The sequence below is a fragment of the Helianthus annuus genome, chromosome 7, assembly GCF_002127325.2.
Source record: "Helianthus annuus cultivar XRQ/B chromosome 7, HanXRQr2.0-SUNRISE, whole genome shotgun sequence".
Classification (NCBI taxonomy): Eukaryota; Viridiplantae; Streptophyta; class Magnoliopsida; order Asterales; family Asteraceae; genus Helianthus; species Helianthus annuus.
Genome location: NC_035439.2, coordinates 29,193,769 through 29,212,456, shown reverse-complemented (window position 1 = coordinate 29,212,456; position 18,688 = coordinate 29,193,769). Strand labels below are relative to the sequence as shown.

The following is an 18,688-nucleotide window of genomic DNA, read 5'->3' as shown; positions in this document are numbered from 1 at the left end:
TTGTTAACGAACGGTAAGCAAACAAGTAGTACTTGTCCAACAGTCGATTGGTTATTACATATCATGGAAAACGTTGATCGGATCACATTGCTAAACGATATTGATGTTCTTACCACAAACTACACTATCAAGGTTAAAATTGTTAGTTTGTGGAGGAAGAAAATGAGGGATAATGAAAGGGAGACATATCGGATAGATATGATACTGATGGATGAAAAGGTAAGCTAATGAAATTTTTGTTTGTTGTTTATTTTTATTTGATGTTGTTAGACTTTTAACATATCCTTTTCATGTTATTCTTTATGTATACATAGGGTAGCAAAATTCAAGCTTCTTGCATGCACAAGCTATTTTCAAAATTTGAGAGGCATCTTAATGTTGATGAATGCCTTATCATTAAATGGCCATCTCTTGCTGCTAACACAGCATCTTTCAAGATTGTTCCTAACAACCAGAAGCTAACTTTTTATTATCATACCTTTGTCGAAAAGTGCAATGTATGGGACGGTCCGCAATACGTTTTCAATTTTGTTGAGTTTAATGATGTTCTTTCAATGAAAATAAAAGAGGGTACGACAGTAGGTATGTTGTTTTTTTTATATTTCCAATCTTTATATACGATAATATTTGTTTAGTTTATATATAGATTTTTTTTTGTATATGATGTTATCTCATTATTTGATTTTTTTGTAGATTTCATTGGCTATGTTGGTGTTTGTTATAACATTGAGGATACTAACAAGAAGGATGGTAGCAAAGGGAAACGTCTTAATCTTAAGCTTCAAGATCTTGAGTAATATACGAAACAACTATGACTTTTATTTGTTTATTTTCCATTTTATGCATTTAAATATTCAAAATGTTTTTAAACTTAGTATCTTCTTATATTATATTGTAGAGATGTTCAGATTGATTTAACTCTTTGGGACGATCACGCTAAGGACATGTATTCTTACATGATTAGCGAAAAGCGTGAAGCACATGTTGTCGTTGTTGTCCATTTCGGTGCAGTTAAATCATACAAAGGTATTTAATTCATATTGCATATTTATTAACAATTCATTTAAATAGAATTGTTACCTTTTTTTTGTATTTCTTATATTATCTTTATCTAACAATAGGCAAATGGGGATTATCCAATAACTTTGATGGTTCAAGAGTTTTCATTAACGACAACTTTGATGACATGCTATTGTTCAAGCAAAAGTAAGTTTTCTTATTTTAACAATATTTTAAAAATTTTATCAATTTTTTCGTATGTTTTATGTATTAATATTTTTTTATTGAACATTTTTATTTATTCAAAATATATTATAGGTTTCTTGCTAAACTTTCTGCTTCAAGTGAGTCAAGTAGCCATGCTGGGTCATATATGACGTGTTCTGTCGAAGATGAATTTTTGACTACCTTTGTAATAATAAACAGCCAAAGAAAGTTGTTGTTGTTGGAACTATTGTGGCAATCGTTTCTGATAAGATGTGGTATTATGATGGTTGTAACTATTGCAAGTCAAAAGTTGAGAAAAAGTTTGAAACCTATGATAAAGATGATGGAACAAGTGATGTTAGAGATACGCAGTTGTATCAATGTTCTAACAAGGATTGTAATGGAAAAGAGGTTTTCCCGATGTCCAGGTATACCGTTTGTTAGTAATACTTTATGTTATTTTTCGTTCCACAACAACGACGTAGTTCGGCTATATGATCTATTATCATGTATTTGTTCATTATTTAAAAATCGTTTATAAGGTTCAAAATACCGGTTCGCGTTCAAGATTCAACTGGAACTGTGACGCTTACATTATTTGACCATGAGGCGATGAAGTTTGTTCGGAAAACTGCAAAGGAGCTTATTCAAATTCAGGACGAGGTTATGTTTAGTTATACTTTACATTTATTAAAATCACATGTTTTTATATTTATTGTAATGACACATTATATTTTTTTAATATAGTTATTGCAAACTAATGATTTCCCAAGAGAATATCCCGTTGAATTTGAAGAGTTGCTTAATCAAAAGTGTGCTTTTGTGATTAAAGTAACTGACTTTAATATTGCAAATGGTGTCGAGAATTATGGAATATCAGTTGTTACAACTGATGATGACATCTTGGATAAGCTCAACAAAAAATTTAAAATAGATCAAGTAAGTGATTTTTTGTAATATATATATATATATATATTACCACTTTCGATAACCTTTTAATCTAAGTTGAAGTATTTGTTGTTTGCTTTTCATGTTTTTACAGATTGATGCTTATGAAACTTTTGGTATGAGTCAGTCTGAGTTGCAAACTTCTGGTGCTGAAGGTTTGAAGGTATATATTAAAAAATTAAGTTATATATAACTTTAATACTTGCCTTAATTATAATTTGTTTATTTTTTGTAAGGATGCCGATTCTTACACTGGGGATAACACCACACCTATTTCAAAGGATTATGCGGTTGACTTGAAACAATCATCCTCTGACATGAAGCGTAACCTTGATGATGTTTATTTGAATGAAGTTGGATTGGCGTCCTCAGCAAGTAAGCCTCGCATGTGTGTTGAGAAGGAAGCTTAAAGGAGATATAGGAGAGGTTGATTTGAATAATAAGAACTATTTTTTTGGTATTTCAATATTTGAATGTTGGTTTATTCGTAACATTTGTTCATGTTTCAAGACAATTTAACTTTTTCCTATATATTGTTACCTTTTAAGTTATCCTACAATATTTTTGGTTGAGAGTTATGTTTGGTTTTATTGTTTATTGTATGATGGTATGCTGTATGATTATTTTATGATACTACTTTGATTACTGATTTTACATTTGTAATCTAATAATATGCCATAATGTAAATATTGGTAAAATGTAAAACTTTTACGGTATTAGTTCTCATCTATCTATAGATCTATAGATATATATCGATTTACTATTTACTAATAATTTTAGTATTAACAATTCACTTACAACTCCAAAAATAATTTTAAGAAATATGCTAATCATGTCAATTTATATTATTCAGTTACGTTTATAAACATCTTCTTTTTAAAGTTTCTAACTTTAGCAAATCTATTTTTATAAAATGACACAGTTTCTTAAAATATCGAAACTTATAAATATAGATTTCTTTTATATTTATGATCATTAATTTTGTTAAAATTCATTTTGGTAATGTATAATTTGAATTCCATAAATAACTTTTAGCTTAGGTCTATAAATTCATATACTTTTCATACTTTTGAAACATCATCATGGTTTTCTGAGTTTGCATTCTTAGCTTCCTTATGCTTTTGAATAACTTTTTTCATTATTATTTACATTTCCAGTAATTTTTGTATGTAGTTTGTTATAAATCTTTTAATTCTTGCGTTTGGTTTTCATTCTAAAGGTATTTTTGTTTTTTTGTGTAGTTCTTTCTATTGTTTTAAAAATGCATAATAGGTTTGAACAACTTAAGTCGTATTATTCAGAACGTCCACATATTGACCTTGAAAATAAATGTAAGTTTTTTGTTCCTGTTTATGGTCAAAAGTTATAATATTCTTCAATTTATTTTTTTCAAAAGTTTCTATGTTCTAAATTATTCATTTCGTTTATTTTTTTTATTTTGGTGTATTGTTTTTCTCATTATAGCTGAGCAAGCTAAATGTAGGCGTTCGTTAAGAAAGCTATATATTGATAATAAGAGATCAAATGCAGCTGCTTTTCCGGAATATGTTGTCAGAGGTAATATTTATATAACTTATATTTTCTTATTATTGTTAATGTTTGATTTTACATATGTCATATATTTAAATTCTTAATTTTTTTTATTACTTTTAGCTTTAGAGGCTAAACACAGGCGCAAGTTAAGAAAATTATACCTTGATCGTAAGAGATCAAATGTTACAAAAAAATTAATTTCTAGAGGTGGTACTTCAACATCGTCATCATCAACACCAATCCGGTTAAATAACAAAGAGAATTTTACTCCCAATATTTCAAACACCACCTTTCCTACCGAATCTTCAACTGCTTTTGGGACAAGTAAGTTTACATTTATGTTTCGTAATGTTATGTATATTAATCATTACTAATTTTGTTCCTCAACTTCACTTCGATTATATTACATTTTTTATAATTACTGTTTATATTTTATTAGGTAATCATTTAAATTCGTCCTTTAATGTAAGATCACCCGTTATTACACAATCAACTTTGAAGAAGAAAGGAAATGTACTACACGATCAGTTTTCAACACCCATCCGTACACCACTTGCAAACCTATCAAACACAATGCCAGGTTTGTAATACAAAATCAAATAATCATTACTTGCTGAAGTTTCATATTTTTAATTGTTTTTACTACATATAATGTTTGAACAAATTATATGCAAAATACTTATTTGTAATTAATTCCCTAATGTAGCATATTCATCTGGAGCTTTTTCAAATCATAATAGAAAGACAAATGTTATTCATGACTCTTCTACCTCAACACGACGAATTACGAGGTCAAACAAAGAAAACATAACACCAACTTCGTGTGTTACAAACATACGTTCTCAAGTTCAAATTGAACCGCAGTTTTCTAATGCTATGTCTTCTTTGAATCGTATATCCTCTGGTAAATTTCATATTTATATTATTACATACATTTTTAATTATTTAATTCAAAAACTTTACGAAAAAATTATTTTGTTTTTTCAGACAATATTGCAAGCTCATCAACGTTACCATTGAATGATTGCTTTTCTCTTCATCCTAGAATATCCAATAAACGTAACACAACATTTTTGTCATCTGAATTAAGCTCGATAAAAAAGATGTCTTCTGGAAAGCGTAGACTTATTCATAAACCAATTGAAATACAACCCATACCAATGGCTGCTCTTGACTCTGATGATGAAAATCACGTTAACGAGGTTGTGTTAGACGCCACAAAAGGCGTTTCTAAAGGTAACTGATTAATGTTATTCATTGTTGTTTCATATTATTTTTTTTCGTACTGTATTATTTATTTTATGTTAAATCTTCAGATTACGTTGACCATGGTGACCAAACTCTTACGTGTGGTTTATGCTTTGCAAACTTATGGCCAACCGAAGGTGGAAAGGGTCGCATTACACTTCAAAAGCAAACATATAGCTTATGTTGTGGATATGGTAAAGTTGATTTGCCTGAATATAAAGATTCTGATCCATCTTATCAGATGCTTTTTCGCGGTTTAGATCAGGAAAGCAAATATTTCTTAAAGAACATAAGACGTTACAATTCTATGTTTTCCTTTACTTCGATGGGAGGAAAAGTTGATACTAAAATAAACAAAGGTAATGCTCCATTTGTTTATAGAATCAGTTGTCAGAATGCACATAGTATGGGTAGTCTTCTTCCTAAGCATGGAGCACAGCCAAAATTTTCACAGCTTTATATCTATGATACTGAGAATGAGCTTTCTAATAGGGAGTTGTTATTTAGGTATTTGTTTCCTTTTTTTACTTATCATTATCTTAATGTTAACTTACAAATTATACTTATATGTTTTCCATTTCATCGTTTGAAACTATTATTTAATACTGTTTATTTTCTTACAGTGATTCTTCAAGCAAAGCTTCGATAAGGGCAAAGGAACTTGATGTGAAGTTTATAAAGTATATTACGAACATGTTAGATTCTACGAATATGTTGGTTAAAACTTACAGGATGGTACGAGACCATCTCCATGACAATCCTAACGTTACTCTTAAACTTCGTATAATCTCACAGAGGGATAGAGACGGTAGGACTTACAATTTACCTACGTGTTCTGAAGTTGCTGCTTTGATAGTTGATGAACCTGATCTCCAGATTGAAAGCCGTGATATTATTGTTGAAATGCGTTCTGGAGATCTTAAGCGTATTAGCGAGTTACATCCTTCTTATCTTGCTCTACAGTATCCAATTCTTTTTCCGTATGGAGACGATGGATATAGGATTAACATTCCTCATAGAGAATTTGGTCCTAATACAAAGAAGACAAGACCAACTTGTACTATGAGGGAGTTCTTTGCTTTTAGAATTCAGGATAGGCATAACAAGTTTTCTCTAATTCTTAATGCAAGAAGGTTGTTTCAGCAGTTTTTAGTCGATGCCTACACAATGATTGAGAGTGAGAGGCTAAACTACATACGTTTTCAGCAAATCAAACTGCGATCTGATTCGCTTAACAGTCTTAAAAATGTTCAAGACGTTGGTCAGAGTGATTTGAGTCATACGGGACAACCTGTTATATTACCTTCATCTTTTACGGGTGGTTCTCGATACATGATGCAAAATTACTTAGATGCTATGGCGTTATGTCGGAAGTATGGGTATCCTGATTTCTTTATCACAATCACATGTAATCCGAAATGGCCTGAGATTGTAAGATTTCTTGGTGACTCTTCAATTAAGCCTGAAGACAGACCTGACATACTTTGTCGATTGTTTAAGATGAAACTTGATGAATTGATAAAAGATATGAAGCAAAAAAAAATTTTTGGCGATATTAATGCAGGTATGTCAATACATTAGCTACTTTCAATTTATACAATTATTTGGTCTTTCCATACATTATATTTAACTTTTATACTTATCTTTAAAATGTTTTTTGTTTTGTAGTTGTTTATACCGTTGAGTTTCAAAAACGTGGTTTGCCACATGCGCATATTTGCTTATTTATGAAAGCTGATCATAAACTTCCTACGGTTGAACACATCGATCCCTTTATATCAGCTGAAATTCCTGATAAGAATGAGGATCCTGAATTGTATTCTCTTGTGAGTGACTTTATGATTCATGGTCCTTGTGGATATGCGAACATGAAATGTCCATGCATGGTTGGCAACCGTTGTTCAAAGAATTTTCCGAAGAGGTTTTTGGATTCCACTTCCATTGATTCTGATGGTTTTCCAGTTTATAGGAGAAGAGATTCTGGTCACACAGTTGTCAAGAAGGGCGTTCCTTTAGACAATAGGAGTGTAGTTCCGTACAACAAAAACCTACTCAAAAGATATCAGGCACACATTAACGTGGAATGGTGCAATCAGGCTGGCTCAATAAAGTATTTGTTTAAATACATTAATAAAGGACCTGATCGAGCCACTGTTGCTGTTTTTGATTCAGACAGAGGCCCCGATGAGGAAATTCCAAAAGATGAAATTAAAGAGTACTACGAAGCTAGATATGTTTCCGCATGTGAAGCCAGCTGGAGAATATTTGGCAATGATGTTCATTATCGGTATCCATCTGTTATGAGGTTACCATTTCATCTTCCAGGACAACAAAATGTTGTATTTAGTTGTGACGATGATATTGAGGATGTCCTAAACAAACCTCAAGTAAATTCCTCTATTTTCTTGGAATGGATGAAGATGAACAATTCTAAGCCTGAAGCAAGACAACTTACTTATGTTGACTTTCCCACAAAATATGTGTGGAAGTTAAAAGATCGTTGCTGGCAGCAACGCCAAAATTATGTTGTTATTGGAAGAATTTATTCTGCGTCTCCATCTCTTGGTGAGGCTTATTACCTAAGAATTCTTCTTACTAAGGTTAAAGGCCCACGATCATTTGAAGAAATAAGAACATATGATGGTGTTGTTTATCCTACATTTCGGGATGCGTGTTATGCACGTGGCCTGTTAGATGATGACAATGAATATATCGAGTGTATTAAAGAATCCAGTTTCACAGGAAACGGTCATTATCTTCGTTCTTTGTTTGCAACACTTCTATTGTCTAATACGCTATCTAGACCTGAAGTTGTTTGGGAGAAAACGTGGGAGCTATTGTCCGAGGACATTTTATACAATATGCGGAAAGATTCTGGCATGAGCGGTATCTTTTTTATCCTTTTGTTATATTTTGTGATGTTAAATTTTAAAGTATTTTCGTTATATTTAATAATTTTTCTTATCATTGTAGATTTCGTTGTTTCTGAGGAACGTTTAAAGAATATTACGTTGTCGAAAATCGAAAAATTCCTTCTTCGTAATGGATCCAGCTTGCACAGGTTTTCACCAATGCCTTATCCTGATGATGACTATCTGATGTCCGAGAGCAACCGTTTGATAAACGAGGAGCTTTCTTTTGACATGGATGAAGTTACGGCTGAGTTCAATAATCTTCACAGCTGTCTAAACGCCGATCAAAGAGCCGTGTATAATGAAATTATGGATGCTATTCGGATTGGTAAGGGTGGTGTGTTTTTTGTGTACGGTTATGGTGGTACGGGCAAGACTTTTCTGTGGAAAACTTTAGGTGCTTCTATTAGATGCAATGGACAGATTGTTATTAATGTTGCTTCAAGTGGTATTGCATCTTTGTTGTTATCACGCGGTCGTACTGCTCACTCGCGATTTCATATTCCAATTAATCTCAATGAAGATTCGGTATGCCATATAAAGCCTAATACTGAAATCGCGAATCTTTTATATGAAGCAAAGTTGATTATTTGGGACGAGGCACCGATGATACATAAACATGCTTTCGAGGCTCTTGATCGTACAATGAAGGATGTTTTGAGTGTTTTTGATTCACAAAATTCAGAACTTCCATTTGGTGGGAAAACTATTGTATTTGGTGGTGACTTTAGACAAATCCTACCAGTTGTACAAAATGGAAGCAGGCAAGATATCGTAAACGCCTCATTATGTTCATCCCACATCTGGTCCAGTTGCAAGGTGTTGAAATTGACAATCAACATGCGTTTGTCGGTTGGATCAAGTAGCTCAAACGTTATGGAGATAAACGAATTTGGTAAATGGCTTCTTGACATCGGCGAAGGTAATGTTGGTGATTCTATCGACGGTGATGGAAATATTGAAATACCTGCTCATCTCTTAATAACTGATGACAATGATCCAATTCAAGGTTTGATTGACTTTGTATATCCTTCAGTTCTTCATCGTTATAAAGACCGTGACTACTTTTCTGAGAGAGCTATACTCGCTCCTAAGAATGAAGTTGTTCATGAGATAAATGACCGTTTGCTTGATTTGTTTCCCGGTGAAGAAGTAGAGTATCTTAGCTCTGATAGTTTATGTCCGACTGAGGAAATCAACGATCCGTTACATCAAGATTTGTATAATCCAGATGTGTTAAATAGTGTTAAAGTATCAGGGTTACCAAATCATAGATTGGTATTAAAATTGGGCGTTCCGGTTATGCTTTTGAGGAATATTGATCAGCAAAACGGTTTGTGCAATGGTACGCGTCTTCAAATCACACGTCTTGGTAAACGTGTTATTGAAGCAGAGATATTATCAGGAAGTAATGTTGGATCAAGAACTTACATCCCAAGAATCAGCATGATACCATCTGACAAGAAAATACCCTTCAAATTTCAAAGAAGGCAATTTCCAATAACCGTATGTTTTGCGATGACTATTAACAAAAGTCAAGGACAATCTCTATCTAGAGTTGGTATATACCTCAGAGACCCCGTGTTCTCACATGGTCAGCTTTATGTTGCGTTGTCCAGGGTAAAGACTAAGGATGGCGTTAAGGTTTTAATATTCGACAAAGATGGGAGGCCAACAAATAAAACTGCAAACGTTGTTTACAAAGAAATATTTGGGAAATTGTAGTTTAAAATTTGTATTATGACGTGTAATTGGGCAAGATGTTCTGTTTTTTTGTATGGTTTTATTGTATGTTGGGTGTTTTCAATTCCATGTCCTTATGTTACTTATTTAAAGACTATGTAATTTGTTTTAATTTTTTGTATGGTATTTCATTGTTATATCAATAGAAGATGTTATTACTATGTATTAAATATAACATATAAACGAAAACTACAACATGTAGATATTTATAGACATTCGTACATAATAAAAGTCCAACGTACATGATTATCTTAACTATTAAACATATTAACCTACTAGAAAACCACTTATAACACTACATAACTTACATAACTTTTTAAACCTTTCCCAAAATTACTATATATTATGTTTCTACCCTGTTTCATAATTTCAAACATCACCTTTAGCGGATAACCCCGGCAAAGAAGAAAACACAAATATCTTCAAAGTACTGGAACTTGCAATGATCACCTTCTTGTATGTTGTTATCTTTTAGCCATTTCGCCCAGCCTTTCACTACATACTTTATACTGTTTTTATTTGTTTCTGCCCTAACATCATGTTTGGTCTCCACATTTTGCCTGTTTGCTATTCTAACTTTCAAGGTTTCGTCAATTCCTGTTATCCTTGCTACTTCCACTGGTATCCGCTATAAGTTACAAGACATAATAATAATTTCCATTATGATGGTCTTTAAAAAAATAGAAAAGTTAACCAAAATATGTAAACATATTTCATGCTAATTAACATAGTTGTGTTGTTGGAACTTACAAATCGTTTCGTGTATGGCACAATAAATGTCAGCGGACCAATATCATCATCATCAAAATCCTCCGAGTCGTCCGAAGAATCTTCAGAATCCGATAGGACGATAACATCGTTTTCAACTCCAGCCATTCTATGAGAGATATAAAACTTTAATCCGTTTAAAATAGAATATCAGACTATAACAAATAATGCAGCATACATTTAGTACTTTTAATCAGTGACATGCATACGTTAAGTACGTAAATGTGTTTTGATGATTCATGTATATTGTATTACACTTACTTTACTTTCAGTTGTTTCATTTATATTATATACTGTAGTAATCATTTTTAATCAATCTAAATTACACAAATTTGTAAAATAATACATTGAAAATCAAAATTATCTTAAACGTCTTTGTTGTTACATCTTTTATTATCCAAAATTACAAATAAACAATGACTCATTTTTGAATATGCAGAAATACACCTATTGTAATTCATGATAAAAAATAAAAATACATAAATTTAATAAAATCTAATGTCATAAGCCGATGAAGAGAAAATAATCTAAATCCTAATTTAGTTATGCAACAACCAAATACATTTAATCATCCAAATCAAACTATAAACCAATAAAATCCATTTTTTTAAAATATTTCAAACAGAAAATTTATACCATATATCATTATATAACCAAAAAACTAAACTTCCGATCAAATCCAATACATATAATCCATTTTAAATCGACATCACAAACTAATATTGATTTTTCTTAACAAATACTGACATTCCGATTACTTATCTACTTACTCATTAATCGCTAAAAAAAACATCATATGTGTTATTTGGAAGAAATAAGGCAACTTCGTGTAGAGATTAACAACATAACAGTCGGATTAATAGATGACGGAGATGAAATCGGAAATTTACCTTTACTAATTTCTTGAAACTTCTTTTGGGTTATTCTTGAGCAATGTGAAGATCAATGAAGGATATGATGCAGTAGTTTTGTAGGTAAGTGTAATGATGAATTTGTTATAGATATTATAAATGAGATAACTTTATGTATTATTAAATTCGGTTATTTTGCATTTCACATTTTTCTTTTTTAAAATGAATTTACGATTACTTTTGCATTGGATCTTAGCATCTATTATAAATTTTCCATTTATGATTATTTAATATAAACTAAATTAACTTAATAAATCACATATATTTGGTGATATACTATTTTACTAATATATAAGTTGAAAATAATAGAAAATTTCTATATATATAAAATTATAATATCTGTTTATGTAGTTAACAATACGAAAATATATTCAAACTATCTAATTTTTAATTATATAAAGTATACAAATTTTACAATTTTTTTAGACACCCACTGCTAATTTATAATTATTTAAATTTTACTATTTTCGCTTATGTATATTAAAAGTGTATAATATCTGTTTATGTACTTAACACATTCTTTTAATCTTTGGTTTGTAATTGTAATACAATTTTATATCCAGCAATTTTACAAACGATTGCAATATATTTTTCAACATATATATATATAGATAGAGATGCACAACCATTTGACAAAGAGATTATCTTTACATACATTTCCAAATAGAGTATCACATAAAAACATCAGCAACTTATTATGTAAATGTATCTACTTAAACAATCATAATGACCAAACGTTTTAAGAAAATACCAACGTTACTTACATACTAAAATAAGATAGAAAGCCTGATGATATAACAGTAGTTCTATTTAAACTTAAAATACCAAGTAACAAAATAAAACATCATAACCACTGTTTACGTGTTCAAAACAAAGTTAACATAAAATAAGTAGCATAAAAGAGTCATGATTTGTCCGACATTAACACCTTCATCATTAGAGTATTTGTTAGTCTGTATTAACACTTTCCACATGTGTTAAGACCATCACATTTCCTGCACTTTGGAATGTGAAATGCAATTTGTCACCCAAACGAAGTCCATTATCCTTCATGAACTTCGGCCAACCTTCGATTGCAAACCTTACATCATCTCCATTCTTCTGTCGCCTAAGATTCATAGTGATTGTTTGTCCATTCAAGTTTATTACTTGTAACTCATGCACCTTATTTTTGAACCCGGCAAATCTTACAACATCTACAGGCATTCTCTGCATAAATAACATAAGTCAAAATTAAATTTTGTTAATGCATGTTACATTATTTCCGTTTGCTATTGACTAAGTTAAAGATAACATACCATGCGGTTTCCTCCTTTTGTTGTGAAATCACATTTACCAGTTCCCTCAACAATGTTCAGCCTTCTAACAACTTTTCGTTCATCATCCGGTTTCTTCAAAGTCTTATCATTTCTCTTTCTTTTTTCGTTTACCTTATTTTACAACAAATACATTATATTCCGACTAACATCATAATTTATAATAAATACTGAAAAATCAATGTTGTTATCATATCATATACTTACCAACCGGTTTCGAGTTCTCTGTCCAACTGTTGAGACTTTTGGCATTTCAAGTTCTGTCCCACATATCAGCTCATTAATGTCGTCCGCATTACCATATTCCTCAACCTGTTTTCCTTTCTTCTTAACCTGTTAAGAGAAACACTAATTATAAATAACAATAAGGAATGAGTATTAAGTAAATATGTCTACATATATTAATGAAACTGATCATCTATTATTATGTTTGACATAATTACATCATCTTTTGTTGATTGCTTTATCTCTTCTCTCATTGAAGTAGAACTTTCTTCCTTCCACTTTTCTTTTCCAGCAATGTTTTTTGTATTCACATCCTCTTTGTTACTACCTTCATCATTCTGTGTATCATAATCATAAATAACAGTATTACAAAATCTGATTGTAATATATTTTATTCTACATAAACGTAAACTTATTACCTCAGAAAGCGTTTCATCCATGCAGTCATCATCATCACAAAATGTCTGTTATATAATAAGATACATAAATAATTCATATTTATTAGTAACCCGTTATATTTTAGTTCAAAATACTTACAAACTGGACGTTTTTGTAGTATGTGTCTTTAGGTATTTCCAGCAATGAATCATCTTCACTTTCTTCTTTGTTTGACAAAAGAACCTCAACTCCTCGACGATAAATTGTTAACTCAAATGTGTTCATGTCCATCTTCATCAAAAGTAGTATATCATCATCTTGTATAAGAAGATCATCAAATAACTTTGGACAACCTTTTGTAAAAACATAGATATCATTGATTTTGTGCGTCTCAACTTTCCAAATCTGACCTGCTGCTGTTATGTTGTAAGAATCGTTGACTGGCGTATAAGAGTAATTTTTTGTGACATACGGTTCTGGAATCACCTGAAAAGTTAAGTAGTATTTTATTGTTAACTATATATGTATACCATTATTTTTTCAACTATAAAAAAAGTGATTCATAAATATTACTAAACTTACTATTATCTTTAAAACGCCGTAACGGTTTACTGTTATGAAGGACTGACCACAAATGTTATCGACGAAACAATCCATTTGCATATTGTTGTCTTCGATTATCCTAAAGCGCAATAACGTTTGCTTTCTCAACTGAAGATCCCTTACCACTTCACTCCATCCGTCAGTGATAACCGATTCCCCGCTCACACTTCTTAAAGAAACTGGCCAAGTTTTTTGACTTTCATGATGTATCACTAATTTTCTTCGTTGCCAATAATCACCATACACAGTTTTAACAAAATCAGTTGGCAGGACCTGTGTATAAATTTATGTCAAAAAATCATATGTAACAAAATTTATATATACTTATTTATAACATTTGTTGCATACCACTTTTAACGACGAATCATCATCTAACACAGCTACACATGATAAACTCATTTTTATATACCTGTATCATAAGAATAACTGTTACAAACATTTACTATTGAACTTGAATAATACAATATACAATATACATATGAAAATAACAAATTAACTGTTATCGTATCAATGTATTGGATTACAACTAAAAAAAACATATATTTTGTTCTTCAATTTATAAGAAGATAACTCTTATTTTTAGTGATCATGATAAAGTATTCAATCATCCAAATAACAATATTATCTCAAAGAAACAGATTTTTCTTCAAAAAAAGTTACACAAAATATATTAACTACATAACTTTATTAACCAAAATTGTATAATTTGAAATACATACAATACAATCTAATCTTTATTAGATACACATAACATTAACAACAATCAATTTTATAAAAACCTATATCATATATCAGTTATAAAAATTGAGTAGCCGCATACAAAGACATTATAATTCAAGAAAAAACAATTTTAAGCCTAATTTTTTTGTTATAACCTATTCAAACATCAAAATAAGAATGCTCATGAAGGATTTTTTCATTTTAAAATAAAGATCTACATAATATCAGCCAAATAATCTAATTAACCGAAATTCTAAACTTTGAAAGACATGCAATGCAATCTAATATTATTTGTATACACATAACCTACAGAACATTTATTTTCAGACAAAACCTAAGAACTGATTTCACGTGTAATTTTAAAATAATCGCCGGAAAAAAGTCCGTCAAATAACTGAAACTGAAATTTGGTGTTCAACTGATTGGATAATTACTTTGTAAATCAAAGCGAAGATTACCGGAAAGATGATCGGAAAATAGGTCGGAAAGTAACTTTACCAATTTTTCTTCTTCCACCGCCGTTTGCAAGTTTCTTGATCCGTGTGACTTTTGATTGAAGATGGTAAGTCTATACAAGCAGTTGTCAGTTGATATATGATAATTTCATTACGTCTTTTACTTTTAATATTTAAACATTGATTTTTAATTTTCTATATATCGGTTGGTTATATTATATTACTTTAAGGTTTTCCTCAGTCATTTTTTAATAAAATATTATACATAAATAGATATTTACTATTTAGTAACCAGATTTTATAAATCTGTTAATTTTTTTATTAATACCAACATTATTAAAATAATTTAGATTTTTATTACCCATTTAAATTAATTTCGTCTAATTTTTTTGGGAAGACTAAGCTGAATAATAATTTACATAAATAGTTTCAACAACTTCTGAATCTATTGTATTTTTAATTATAATGTTGAAATTTTCTCTTATAAATAGATACTCATTGTATTTTTCTTTCATTGTATGTGCTCTTGTGCTATTTGATTGTTAGTGATCTCTCTGAATTTTCGTATTTGCGTTAAAATGTATCGGCATGGTCCGTATTTTATCATAACTATATTTGATCCGCTTTCAATTCAACAGGTGCATAACTTTCATTATTTTTTGTTTTTAAACTAATCATTCGTATTGTTTTATCTTTTATTTGAAATAAAATTTCCGTTACTTCTTTTGGTTTTCAGGCAATACCTATAAGTATGAGTCGATTTATATGGATGAATAAGTTACAATCCTCAACAGTTACTCTTAAATTTGATGAAACGCATTCATGGAGTGTTGTTATCAAATTAATAGAAGATGTATTCTACTTTACCGATGGATGGTCTGAGGTTTTAAACTACTTTGGCCATGGATATTTCTTTATTATTTTTAACTATCTTGGTAATCATACTTTTAAGTTCAAGCTCTTCTGTCATGATCCAAATCAAGAGTGGGGGAAACCGTTTTGTAAAATTATTCAAAATCCTTTAAAAAGTCCAATGGTACGTAAATTTATTATATGTTATTATACTTTTTTTTCTCGACTTATAGAAAACATAATACTCATCAATTTGTAATAATTCAATTTTACAGGTTCTACCAGATACTTTTCTTTCTAAACATTATGATTATCCTTTACCGGATGACAAGGTTATACTTAACGTATCGGACAATCATAAATGGGAAGTCCGTATTAGAAAAATAGGTCTAAATTACTGTTTTACTGATGGTTGGTTTAAATTTATTGAAGATCTTAGGTTAAATCCTGGTGATATTTTGTGTTTTAAAATAAACGACGTGAAACATTTTAATATTACCATATTCAATAAACACGGTCGTCAAGTTTTGTTAAACAACACTCCTTTGATTGAGCCAGAATATGAACATATTAGCAATGTGGAAGGTTATCGACAAGTTAGTGACGATCATAACTATCCTTTTTTTTGTCATCAAAGTAACTAATGAATTGGTATGATACAATGATTTTTTTCATTTTGTTTTTTATTAATTTTTAGTGTTTTTCATTTAATAATATTTTCATATTTTAAATGTTTTTACAAAATGTAGATTCTTCCGAAATTGATTACTGACTTAAGTGGTTTAAATGAGTTGTCTGAAGTAAAGATCAAAGTTAATAAAGGAAATACTTGGGTTAAGAATCTTCATACACTCAATATTGATGGTCAAATAAGGTTTGTCAATCAATTTATTATCAAATATATAATGCATCTTTTACCCTATTTTTATTTGTATTACTTACAATTCTTTGCATATTTTATCAACCATAGGTACGGTGTTGTTGGATGGCCTGATATACTTGAAGCTGAACATATTTCCTTAGGTGACGATTGTTTTTTCAACTGGTCTAAAACGAATTCCAAGTTATTGGTTACGAAACTCCAGCAATCATAAGTGCTACAGTAATAGACTTTCATTGTTTATTTAAAAAACGAAAACACTAATATCTTACATTTACTTTTCGATCCCCGTTTATTTATGTTTGTGGTACAATGCTTTTGTTTTTTTAGTATTGTCAATTCATATTGCCATTATAATTTGATTAATACAGTCCCTTTCTCTTAACTAACATGAATCATTTATATCAGAAGTATACACATCGAATTTATTTATACACCTTATTCATCACACAAATTATAGTTACTCAACATATATATATATACTTTATTTGTTTTTAAAGATAGATTAACAACCCGTGAGTATTCACGGGTGATAACCTAGTTTGATATATATTACAACATCGCTTGAGCGAAAGAGGGGTCCATATATAAAATACATAATAGAGGCGGCTGAACGAAAGGGGGGATGTACAGAAGTGATTCTCCAGAGGAGAAAGAGATTTGATTCAAGAACGAAGCCAAATTCGAAGAATTAAAGATTCAACACGTTTTTAGTCTTTATTTTTCGTTCTTTTTCATTTAAACTTGTTCTTTAATGGTGTTAACTACTCATTTTGATTGTTTTGTTAAACCAAACATGATCGTTGGCTAGTTATATCGTTCCGCCTAGGTCGTGATGAACTTGGAATTTTTGTTTTGACTTTTATTTGACGTTTTTCGACTACGGCGTGTTCTGATTTAGAATAACTTTTATTTGTTGCTGGATATGATTATGTGTGCTTGTTCTTGGCTGTGATTATTGTTTGGTTATTGATTTTGATGTGTTTGGTAAGAAGAAATTCACCCAGGCACGTTTTAGTTACTTATAGGTCGTTTATTCCGAGTTCTCGATCTAGAGTTTGGTTTTAGAAATAATCCAAGGTAACCAAGTCAATTAGATCAGCTAGGTTAAGGCGTGCATCCAATCCTGAAGATTAGAAATATGATTTGGGATTGCTAGGTCTATTCTAGGCGTTGTCTGATAGGTTGAACCGCTAATAACTCGGGGTTTGTCTATTTATTTGTGTTTAGTTGTTCCTAGGTATTCTGTGTATCAAGTTAGGGTTAGCTTCACAATTAGAGGGTCGTTAATACCAATGGTGTTACATATCCTAATAGTTGTGGCACTTCATTACGTATTCTGATTGTTCTTCATAGTTCGGTTTCTAGGAACTGGAGAGTGGGGGTCTCGCTCTGAGCTGACTAGTTACTATAGGATTTAACCAACCCTAGCGAGAGGTTGGTCGGATTAAATATTGGATATTTAGTCGATTTTCAAAGTCATAGGTCATTACGTGTTCTAAGGGATTCATTGTAACGCCTCGCTTTTTGTAACTTTCCACAATTAGAAAGATTACTTGTATTTCTATCTTTGGAAACTTGCTTTCATATCATATTCATAATCCACTCCAAATTCCGCCATTTGAAACCTTGAGCGTAACGAAATTCATATTTTATACATACTTGTTACTCGTTCAATCGATCGTTTAAATACATTTTTACGCAATCGCATACTTATTATACATACAAATTCATTCATTATTTTATACACTATACTTATACATTTCACTTACACATTTTAAACGCTTAAAATCGACAATTTACGCAAACTTGATTCTCGAACAAAAGGGACAGGTTCCTCTCGCACGAGAGGATCCTCTCGTCCCAAAATCCCCACTTGTCCGAAACCATGTCGTCCCAAACTCCACCCTCAGTCTATAAATACCAACCCACTTCCTTCATTTCCAACCTTCACAACTCCGAATTCTCTCTCTAAAACCTGAACTCGGGC

At 30.7% G+C, this 18,688-nt stretch overlaps 1 protein-coding gene across 1 annotated transcript; it reads left to right on the top strand.

Moving 5' to 3' along the window:
• Positions 1 to 63: 63 nt before the first annotated feature.
• Positions 64 to 9,572, top strand: LOC110866705. Its single transcript, XM_022115846.2, has 20 exons — positions 64 to 219; positions 315 to 582; positions 694 to 793; positions 899 to 1,026; positions 1,122 to 1,206; positions 1,318 to 1,384; positions 1,426 to 1,634; positions 1,749 to 1,869; positions 1,954 to 2,145; positions 2,249 to 2,317; positions 2,391 to 2,529; positions 3,396 to 3,485; positions 3,619 to 3,711; positions 3,808 to 4,011; positions 4,127 to 4,267; positions 4,675 to 4,923; positions 5,004 to 5,442; positions 5,559 to 6,499; positions 6,604 to 7,821; positions 7,909 to 9,572. The coding sequence occupies exons 1-20, from the start codon at positions 64 to 66 to the stop codon at positions 9,570 to 9,572; spliced, it is 6,573 nt and encodes a 2,190-aa protein (XP_021971538.2).
• Positions 9,573 to 18,688: the final 9,116 nt, after the last annotated feature.

What these genes read in the sequence shown, in the direction of transcription:
- LOC110866705 (XM_022115846.2), top strand. Translation starts at nt 64, where the DNA reads ATGGAAAACGTTGATCGGATCACATTGCTAAACGATATTGATGTTCTT. An exon ending in TGCAGTTAAATCATACAAAG is followed by an intron (nt 1,027 to 1,121) that starts GTATTTAATTCA and finishes ATCTAACAATAG; the next exon opens with GCAAATGGGGATTATCCAAT. An exon ending in CTGGTGCTGAAGGTTTGAAG is followed by an intron (nt 2,318 to 2,390) that starts GTATATATTAAA and finishes ATTTTTTGTAAG; the next exon opens with GATGCCGATTCTTACACTGG.